The 11250-nt window shown below is 40.8% G+C and overlaps 1 protein-coding gene across 3 annotated transcripts; it reads left to right on the top strand.

Annotated features, from left to right (window-relative positions):
• Nucleotides 1-2811: 2811 nt before the first annotated feature.
• On the top strand, nucleotides 2812-9298 carry kbtbd8 (kelch repeat and BTB (POZ) domain containing 8; the record flags this gene model as incomplete). 3 transcript variants are annotated; one of them, XM_084348998.1, is made up of 5 exons in its annotated part: nucleotides 2812-2858; nucleotides 4406-4613; nucleotides 4739-5045; nucleotides 5198-6017; nucleotides 6143-9298. In XM_084348998.1, 5 exons carry the CDS (start codon nucleotides 2843-2845, stop codon nucleotides 6604-6606), a joined length of 1815 nt encoding a protein of 604 aa, XP_084205124.1. In that variant the 3' UTR covers nucleotides 6607-9298. The 3 variants fall into 3 exon arrangements, with proteins under 3 accessions (XP_084205124.1, XP_084205122.1, XP_084205123.1); XM_084348996.1 differs by lacking the exon at nucleotides 2812-2858 and adding an exon at nucleotides 2954-3008; XM_084348997.1 differs by lacking the exon at nucleotides 2812-2858 and having other exon boundaries at nucleotides 4372-4613.
• Nucleotides 9299-11250: the final 1952 nt, after the last annotated feature.

Raw genomic sequence — 11250 nt, forward strand, 5'->3', positions numbered from 1 at the left:
GACTGGACTCTGATAGAGAGCTCAAAATTGCTATGAATTATCAACTGCCATCATCGCAAAGGGCACTGCCTCATTATTGTTGACAGTTTGTGTAAAGAGCCCGAAATATGCAATCAACATAATAATAGAGAATTTACATGAAACATTCAAGTTTGACTTAATTAGTAGATGAAAAATGCATGTTTCCCCCAGCAATTATTAATAATTCATCTTAACTGTTCTCTTTGGAAAGAGAGATTTGTTAATGTTGCTTACTTGTTCATGTAAAAACTAAATCATTGCTGTATATTAGCTTAAGTGAGTAATGTTATGGTATATTATTAACCAGCTGATAATATACTGTGGCACTGAAATGACTGACATTATGATTAAATGGTGGCCTAAAAACTTACTTGTGCGATGCCATTACCTTGCTGGGCGTGCCCTGTGTAACCACCATGGCTGTGGTCGGAAACTAAATGTAGTTTGGGTGTGTTGTTGATGTTTGTCAGTACTGCTCAATTTTAATCTTAGCAAACTCAACAAAATCTGTTGAAGCGCATATGACAGGCTCAGAGGTCCTGGCAACAAAACATGGCATTTAAACTGAAATCCTGGATGTTTTGCGGTGGAAACACAGTGATTATTTCAGACTTCCAGTAAACAATGTCATTACTATATTTATATGACAGGCTGCGTTAAATAAGCCAAGAAATATAACCTAAATTTGAAACGTATTTCTACACTAGTTCTCACACAGGAACAATGGATGTAAATTAATAATAATAGAAAGTAAGGAAAGAAATATTCAATGGCTTGGTTTGACCAGAGGCCATTCTCCATCCACTGTTACTGTCAGTACACTCAATATTTTACCTTCCTCGACAAGGTTATGATACCAGGCTGAATAAACCCACCGCAACACAATTTATTCACTTTGAAGATATGAAATACAGTAAAGTTTACTGGCCCTCTCAAGCCAGTATAATCGATCGAAGATTCATGGCCTGCAATGTGATAAATAATAGATGTAATATGAGACTCTTCATAAATTGAACCGAATTATGAAAACATTTCTGCCAAAATAGAAAATTCTTTTAAATGTATGGTCTTGTTGCCTTGTCGTGAAATGCTCACACACAAAATTAACGAGTTGAGTAAATGTATAAACAAGGCTAAGCTTTTGAAAATGTATTTTAAGTGGGGAATAAATAGATATCTTGGAAAAGTGCACTCTTTAAATCAATCTTTGGAATACAGCACCCACTGTTTATGTGGGAAATTTAAAGGACAAGTTCACCCAAAAATGAAAATTCATGAAAATTCAGATACGGTCAGTATCTACTCACCCTCAAGCCTATGCTCAGTCATGTGAAGTTTCATAGGCTACACAAGATTTCTGGAGCTTCACAACAAAATACTATTGCAGCATTCTCCTAAACAACTGAAGTAGATGGGGACTTGTATTAAAACATATGAAAACAACACACACACACACACACACACACACACACACACACACACACACACACACACACACACACATCGCAAATCGATTTGAAAAGACAATATTTACACCCTCGACACGTGGTCGAGCTCGTACATCCACTTTAGCAGTGCTGATTTCCAAACTTCTTAATATGGTCTGTGATTTGTTCCACCATAAATCTGAAAGTTTGAAAAAATCTACTGATCTTAAACTTTGTATCTTACGATATTGAGTCATCCTCGGTACATATATGAAGGGATGTTAAATGATTGTTAATAGAACATAAATGACCACAGGTGATTGGTTGTAGTGAAATCAACAGAGATGGTGACTTGATTCGGCTCAAGTCACTGTTTTGAGGACTTGTAACTTGACTCGACAGAAAATAAATTACTTGATGCTCGACTTGGACTTGGTAGTTAAAGACTTGGGACTTGACTTAGACGACTCACATGACTTGTTTGTGTTCATTTGATGTTTTTATTCATTTTTAAAGTCCAGCTGTCAGTATTTCACTGTTGAAAAAAAGTGATGGGGAGGGATTTTTTATTGAAAAAATTAAGAAATAAATCATCTTTCATAAAGTTATTGTTTTCTGTTGATAACATTTATTTAACTGATAATCAGTTATGATAAAAATACAATTCATTGTCGTCATTCTTGAACTGGTTACATAAATTGTGTTTGAATAAAATCATTATTAGACAGGTATTGATACCTTGTCTTTTCTCTTTATGGAGATCGAGAACTGCAGGTAAGACTACAGAATCTTGGGAAAAAAGAAGAAATGACTCGTGACATGCTTTAAACTTGGACCGAATGACTTGTATGAAATCACAAAGCAGCTAATAAGATAGTAATTTTGAAGGGTATTCTTCGCAAGAGTAGTATTTTTTTATATTTTGTTTTTTATTGTTAATACCCTGTCACAAATAACTGCAGTTTTATTATGTTCATTGAGTTTGTTTATCCTACCTCGCCTGAATGAGAAGGCTATATAGGGACCAATGCAAAGAAAATGGATCCCCCCCCCTCCCCCTAGAAAGTAATGTCTACCCCACAATGATCCACAATTGCAAACAGCTCGGGTCACAGCTCCACTCTGAGAGCCTCCTCTGTGCTTTGCACCACTCTGTAGCCACCTGTTTAAGTGGACTGCTCCGACTCTCCGGGTGATCGTTCAGTGTGGTGTTTAATTCCCTTACTGAGAGTAATTTCCTCATGTAGCGATCAACTTTTTTCCTATTTCAGATGGTAGCAACGTGATTGGCTGTGAGATGCGTGCTCCTCTCGTGATTGGCTGTTCCTTGTTTCCGGGGCTCCGCTGTGCACTCACTGACGTTTCTCGGTCTGCCCCGAGATAGACCGGAGAGAATGGCTGCCAGTGGAGGTTAGCAAAAAAAATCTTCATTGTTTTGTGTAGTAATCAGACTCAGATGACGCCTTTTAAAGTTGTAATTTGTGTGTTTATGTGTTCGCAGAGTATGGTATTACAGACTAATGGAAAGAGTCATGACATGTTGCATTCGTGTTAAAAGAGGTCAGGCTCTAAACGACTCCTCAAAAGTGTTGGTTATCGTTAGCCTCGCCGTGCAGCTAATGTTAGCTGTCTGGCTAACTTTCGGCCGGTTAGCCTGTACCCACAGCTGATTGTGTAAACACTTGTTTATGACAAGAGACAAAGGTTAGACAAGTGTTAGTTATAGTTACTGTTGCCAATATTAATGTACCAGTCTTTGCTAAATACTGTTATGTTTCTCTCAGATAGGAACGTTAAGACTGGGATGAGTTTTATCGCCCTTTTTATCTCGTAATGTTGTGTCAAAGAACGCTTGCTAACATTAGCTTGCCGACTAGCTATCTGCTAAAAGTTAAGCTTGCATGTCAACTAGCCAGCGTAACCGTGAGCATTGCTCGTCTTCGTGAAAATAAAACACTCCGACGAACCGTACCACAGCTCGACAACGAAGTAGTTTGTGTTCTTCAAGTTGGCGTTCAGTCTAACCGCATTAGCCACCTACACGGTTACTGCAGTCACCGGGCAGTGTTGTGAGATGTTAGCAAGCTAGCTACCACCTGGCGAGACAGTAGTTCTCTATTCACTCATCGCGAGCCTTTGTCCTGTCAAGGAGTTAGCGTTGCACACCTCGTGTATTTGTTGGAAAAGTTTTTGTTTCTTAGCAGCTGGGAACAGAAGACTACAGCGATGGATTACAGGGGGCATGAAGTTGGGGTGCCACTTGTGATAAGAGACATGCTGACTTTGTAAAACCAACTCAAGGGGAGCACCACTGAACCCACGAGTTTACAGGCCCATATGTTATCCGTACGTCTTGAGTCGGTCTGTGAAAACACGAGCAACTTTGGCCCGGAGTTAGATAAAAAATGCTTGTAGAATAATTGCAGATGAGAAGCTTTTGTAATGGCCATAGTCATTATGATAACTGTGCCAAATATTCTCTTGACCCATACACAATGTAAATCCTAATACCTAAATCAGATTAGAGTCTGTGACATCTATTTTGAAACCAGAATATAAACTGTACCTATCCCACTGAAGAACACTCGGTGTCCTTTGCAGTTTTAATTTACTGTACTTAACTTTTTTTTGTAAAATATTTTTGGTTTCATTTTGACAAGGTGTAGTTTTGTAATCACTATTGTCAGTATTTAATCACACACAGTGCAGATGTAATCATCACCAATCTGTGCTTAATTTTGTTTTTCCATTAGACTGAACAATTAAATAACAGTGATTGGATCAAGGGTTTCCAAAAGCTAACAGTTAGTCTTTAATGACCCTCTATGAAATCACTTTTTATTTCATTTTGTTTTATTGGAGGCTCATTAAGTCTTTCACTGCTGTTTACTGCACACATTATTTCAAAAGGTGCTGTGGTGATATGTTCTTTTCTCTCTGTGTACTGTGTTGTTCAGAGGTAGGGAAGCTGTTACAAGTACAAAATGGGACACCTCCGAGCACCAACTACAATGGGGTAGATGCTGTTCACGCCTGTAACATCCTTCAGCAGCTCAAAGCCTTGTACGATGAAGCACAGCTCACAGATATCGTCGTAGAAGTGGACCATGGCAAGACGTTCCCCTGTCACCGAAATGTCCTTGCAGCAATCAGCCCATATTTTAGGTAACTGATAAGTGTTATAATATTCAGCTCAAATTTTCTTGTGGAGTTTTACTAGGATTAAACCATAATGCAGTTAGTAGTAGAATTGATTAATATATATGTGTTTTCTCCGTCATCACCACCAGGTCCATGTTCACCAGTGGCCTTACAGAGAGCAGCCAGCGTGAGGTCAGAATTGTTGGGGTGGAATCTGAATCCATGCACCTCGTCCTAGACTATGCCTACACATCCAGGGTTACGCTTTCTGAGTCCAATGTCCAGGCCCTGTTCACTGCAGCCAGCATTTTCCAGATTCCTGCCTTGCAGGATCAGTGTGCCCAGTTCATGATCAGCAGGCTTGACCCCCAGAACTGTATTGGGGTCTACATGTTTGCTGATGCCTATGGACACCAGGAGCTGAGAGAACGCTCTCAGGACTACATCCGCAAGAAGGTCAGTAACATGAGCAATAGGTTGTTTTCTTAAAAGTTAATAGTATTGTGATTTAATGATTATGTTTGCTGCTACTTTAGACCATTTTTAAAAAAAAAATTGTTTTACTCTGGTCTTGTAAGACTGTTTTATTTTTGCTGTTTTTGTGCTAGTTTGTGTGTGTGTCATGGGAGCAAGAGTTCCTCCAGATGACCAAGGAGCAGCTTGTCAGCATTTTGAACAATGATGACCTCAACGTGGAGAAAGAAGAACATGTCTATGAGAGCATTGTCCGCTGGCTGGAGCACGACCTGTCTGGCCGTGAAGCCCACCTAGCTGAGGTTTTTTCCCAGTGCATCCGTCTGCCCTTGCTGGATGAGACCTTCCTCAGTCGGATACCTGCCCCCTTTGCTTGTGCCCTGTCCCTGTCTAAGGACCCTTCTGAGGCCAAAGCCCGCCTCACTGGCTCCAATGGTTGCCCACAGCGCCTGGGTATGACTGCTTCTGAGATGGTCATCTGCTTTGACGCAGCTCACAAACACTCAGGGAAGAAGCAGACGGTGCCTTGTCTGGACACAGCCACGGGAAGGGTGTTCAAGCTCTGCAAACCACCTAATGATCTCCGGGAAGTCGGCATCTTGGTGTCCTCAGAGAATGACATCTACATTGCTGGAGGTTACAGACCGAGCAACAGTGAGGTGTCCATAGACCATCGGGCAGAGAGCGACTTCTGGCAGTATGAACACGCGGGCAATCGATGGCTTCCACGTGCACCTCTACTCAGAGCGAGGATAGGCTGCAGGCTTGTGCACTGCTGTGGAAAGCTTTATGCACTGGGCGGCAGAGTATATGAAGGGGACGGGCGAAATGCATTGAAGTCAGTAGAGTGCTATGATGCCCGGGACAACTGTTGGACAGCAGTCAGTCCTATGCCAGTGGCCATGGAGTTTCACAGTGCTGTGGAGTACAGGGATCGCATCTATGTCCTCCAAGGTGAGCTTATGCTGGTTAAGTGACACTAAGCCATCTCAACAGTGGACTGAACATGACCCTAATAGTGTCATACTTGTAATTCAATCACCACTGCTGTCAGTAACAATTCTTTTTTTCCCCTGCAGGTGAATATTTCTTCTGCTTCGATCCCCGTAAGGACTATTGGAGTCATCTTGCCCCGATGAGCGTCCCTCGAAGTCAGGGTCTGGCTGCCTTGTATAAAAACTGCATCTACTACATCGCTGGCATCTGCAGGAACCACCAGCGCACCTTCACTGTGGAGGTCTACGACATCGAGAAGAACACGTGGAGCCGGAAGAGAGATCTGCCCTTTGACCAAGCCACAAGCCCGTACATCAAGGCCATGCTGCTGCAAGGCAAGCTACACCTGTTTGTGCGAGCCACACAAGTCATGGTGGAGGAGCTCGTGTTTCGCACCAGCCGCAAGAACTCCCTTTACCAGTACGACGACGAGGCAGACGTATGGACCAAAGTCTATGAGACACCCGACCGCCTCTGGGATTTGGGTCGCCATTTTGAATGTGTGGTGGCCAAACTTTACCCACAGTGTCTACAGAAAGTGCTTTGAGGTAGCTGGTTTTGTGAACCCAATCTATGAGGCAGAGAGGAGTAAGTGTGGTCCTGCCTGCCTTGTGCCTGGTGTTACCTTAGGTTTGCACCACAAGGACCATTTTTTGGTTAAGTCTTAAGTCGTTCAAACTTTGGTTTAACATGATCAAAACGGGGGTGCTTTCAAAGATTGCAGTATTTTTTTTTCCTTTCCAGACGGCACCAGCTACCCACACTGATGCTTGTTTTACAAAACCGTACAATGAATCATAAGTGCAATTATCCTATTTTTTGCTTGTTGTTGAGCCATGTTGTTCTATTTTTGTTTTAAAAACGTATTATAGTTCATGATTTTTACAAATGATAAGCATGCGAATGAGGGTATTGGCAGGATAAAAGTGCCCTCTGGAGATATGGATACTACGTGTCAGCATAAAGTGAAAATCTATATATATAAATAACTATATAAACTATATATTCATACGGGTAAGATGAGTACCTAGCTCATTAGTAGGTTGCTGGCTCTGAGGTTTGTGTGTTTGGTATTTTTTTTTTCTATTCTGTGCTCAAGTCTCTCTTCAGCTTATTTTATAGAACAGTTTTAATTTGAAGTGTGCTTGTGATTTACATTACCTTAGTGTTTTTGAAGCTTGAAGCTTGTATGATATTTTCTACGGCCCTCTCTTCCCTCACATGCGTCAGTGTGTCAAACAATACACTATGTGCGGCTTCCGAGCTATTTTTAAGTTTAGTTTGAGATTTCAGTTGCGTGGAAGGGCTCGTGCCTCCCACTCTTTTGAGTTGGCATCCATTTTGTGTCACATTGCGAAGACAACTTAAGTGAAATGTTAGATAACTCACTCTCCACATTGGAGAAATAAGGACGGAGTCAAATTTGTGGCAACACTAAGTGGAACGTTCAGACCAACTAACAGGCTTACCTCAGAAACTTCAGATCTATTTGATTAGGAGAAAAGGGACATTTCAGGCCATTGTGTTGATGAAGCAACTGTGTGAAAAGCTCAGCTCAGCATTGAGCTCTCTTGACGTTGTTTTTCGACTCTGGATTATAATTGAACAAGGTTGAAAGAGCCTTCCTCTTAAATGCCAAAAAGCATTTGAGGTCTTGTCATAGTTGATCTGGACATTGAAAATAATTTTGTGGTAGCAATAAGTCATGGAACTGTGATTAGGCTATATTACGTTATATTACCTTAGTAAAAGTGCATTAAGTGTTTTGTGTGCTTGTCTCTGCTAGTGAAAATCAAGGTAGTTCCAATAATGATTGTGTGGCTGTTGCATGGGTGCAGGCTTGAAGTGATGCGTAATTTAGTGCAGATCATTTCGGATGCCAATGTGCCTGTGGCTTGAAAAGGGGCATCAGAATAAAAAAATAACTGTTCCTCCTGATGAGGAATATCTGAAAAGTCTTACTCAGCGTTGCACTGAATCACTCTCCACTTCAGCAGTCCTCAGCTGCAAACTTTTCCGAAGCACCCTCCTGAACAAGCAGACTATACAAACGTGTGAGGGTGGCCCCGGATTGTGTGCTAATTCATCCAACAGCCATGAATCCGTCTTTACACACCATCACACAGAGGACACAATTTGTTGGTGCTGCTTTTTCTGTATTCTTTTTTTTTTTTTTTTTGACAATCTTGTATAGAAGAATTAATACCACCACTGAGTGGCGTTCCCTGTGAAAGTGTGACATTTTCAGTGCCGTCAATTTCCTCATGCAGGTTCCTGTGTCATCTTTGCACTACACATTTCCCTTGTATTTTCTCTTAACGAAGACTGCCCCTCTATATTATGCGAAAGGTTTTATGAACCACACAGCAATCATCAGAGATTTACACAGAAAATGAACACCAGAAGAGTCACATTCAGTATAGACTTGAGGATATAACTTCTCCAAGAGAAGATCCACTGTTGACTGACTTCGAGCTTATTTTGAATTGACCCAGCTTGGATAATGCCCTCAAAACAACCCTCATCGAGTGTGAGAGAAGGTTTGAGCTTCATCCACCTGTCTACAGACGGCCATTTGAGAACCAGGAACGGAGAACTCTCAGGATTTCTACTGATACACAGTACTGTATTTAAATGATTTTGTTATGTGTAATATACTGTACTATAGGTTTGCTGTACTTGCACAGTTTTTTAAACTTCTTCAGTTTCTTTTATAACTTGAAAAAAAAATAGATGTGATTTTCTTTTTGTTGTCTCCAGTGGCTGTTTTTTTTTTCCTTTTCTTTATGTAATTACCTATTTAGTTATGGTAGAGTAATCCTGCTCTGTTGAGGAAAAAAAAATGATTACCCGCACGAGTGATACATTTTGATTTATTTTCTCCTCCTCTGTTGTACAGTAGTATTTCTTTGTAACACCTCACCGAAACTAAGCATTACAGATCAAGTAACTACATTGTTACGTCATGTTTCAAACACCAGTCATGTAATACAACAAGCTACAATAAAAAACAGCTCTCTATGTTCAGACTTAGTGGCCTTTGGGCTGCAATACATCAGCTCATCTCGGTCATCTACATGCATCGCTTATGGGTGCTATTACATTGTGTTCTTCATGCATTTTCCTCCTTTTACTTCGCTGGTTTGTCTGTTTTGGGTTATAGTGGTGGTTGAGCTCAACTGTGAAATTCACATTGCACATAATTTGAAAATAAAACTATTAAAGGTGAAATTCATTCATTTATTCTTCAAAAGCATGTTTGCTACTGTTTTTGTCACACTCCTGTCAGTAGGCAGTCAGATATTTTGACATGTCAAAGCAGGAGAAGCTCTGGTGTGACCATTAATGTTGGGTGTCCCAGTGGGTCATGTGTTTGAGCATGCACAATACCAGAACACAAGGAACATAAAAAATGAGGAACGGTCATTACGTCACTGAATCTTGCTTTGGTGCCAAACTGTGGGGACAGCTGTATTGAACTATTTGAGATACATGGAGAAACACTAGAACCCAATATATCTACATCATAAGACTTCTGATGAAATTAGAAAATGAAAGGTCACACTTCAGAGTAGGTTAATGACAGACTTGTTTCCCCAAATAATTGACAGGGCTGATAATATTGTGACTGAACGGGGGAAGGTCCGACCAAATTTTCCCTGATTAAACTCCAATTACACTGCAAACAGGAGCTTTTCACAAACGACATAGAGAAAAGGACACTGTGACGATATTAAAATCAGTCATAAGATTACTCTCTGAAGTGTGTCTGGAGGCATTTCTTCATCAGAAGTCATATGACACAGATATGCTGGGTCACCACAGTCAAAGCAAGATACAGTGTTGTAATGACCCTTATTTTTTATGTATGTTTTACTCACCTAAATGAAACAAAAGCCATCATTAATGTTATAATTTCACCTCTGCTTTTCTTTTTTGCTTTGACAAGTCAAAATGTCTGCCATGAGAAGGTTTTATTGGGTGTTGACAAGTCAACAAGTCGAGACACTTTTAATCAGTGAGAGAAAACAAATGACGTGAGACCTGACTTGGAAGTGGAAGACTTGTGACTTGAGACATGATGGCTCAAATGACTTTTCTAAGTTCATTTTATGTTATAAGTATAGTTATTTATGTTTTCATCCGTCCATGAAACATGGATGGAGGATGGGTCCAGGCCCAGAATAGACTCCATTAGACTTGGTGCGGATACGGATAAAGGGACGGATCAAGGAATTTTCTTCTCACTTTCCTTTCTTTAACATTGTTGAATGGGGCGTGTCTTTTTTATTTATACTTTTTTTTTTTACATTATAGTGAATAATGCATGGATCTTGATGAAATAAAAAAGATGTATTTAGATGGCTGGTATCTATGAGTGAGTACAGATATTCTAGTTCTTGTCTTGCGGTCAGTATTTCACTGTTTTAAAGTGATGGGACAGGGATCGAGAGACAGAGATAGAGAAGGCATCAAGAAATAAGTTCTTATACTCTTGTTTTCTGGTTTGATTATACTTATTTCACTTAATAACGACAATTCACTATCATACTTTTTGAACAGGTGAGCTGCATTAGTCATAGCATCATTATTAGGCAGATTAGAGGACAGGCTTGATGATGCAGAAGTGACTTGGGACTTGCACCAAATGACTTGAGTGACGTGTGCAGGTCAGATCCACTGTACACTGCCTCAGAGCTATGTGTGATGATGTAACAGTGCCACAGACAGTAGTGTGATCTGTAGGCTAATGAGCCCGAAACCAGCCCAAACTATGAGGAAACCCCCCCCCCAGGCACCGGGGCGGCACGTGACCAGCCGTCACAGAAAGCAGCAGGCTGAAACTCAGTAAGTTAGTAGAGACACACGGGCTGAGCAGGCGCTCCTCCAAAGGTACAGTACACTGACACTTCCTACTGTATATCTACGAGCTTATCTGTCTTTTACTGCGCTCAAGTTACAGGTCCAACACTGCAGTTACGTCGCATCATTGTTGTCGGTTGTTGTCCACGTGTTTCGGCCCGTCTCTGTCTTTCTTTCTTTCATTCAAAACGTTTCTACATTTGTAAACCATTGAACGTCTCACGACACTAGTTCTGGATAACAGCTAAGATTCAGAAACGAGAACAAAAAGGCGGGTAAGTTCGCATCTCTCTCTGGAGTTACATGTTGTAGTTGTACTCGTGAGTGG

This window comes from Pagrus pagrus (assembly GCF_965226575.1).
Source record: "Pagrus pagrus genome assembly, chromosome: 3".
Lineage (NCBI taxonomy): Eukaryota > Metazoa > Chordata > Actinopteri > Spariformes > Sparidae > Pagrus > Pagrus pagrus.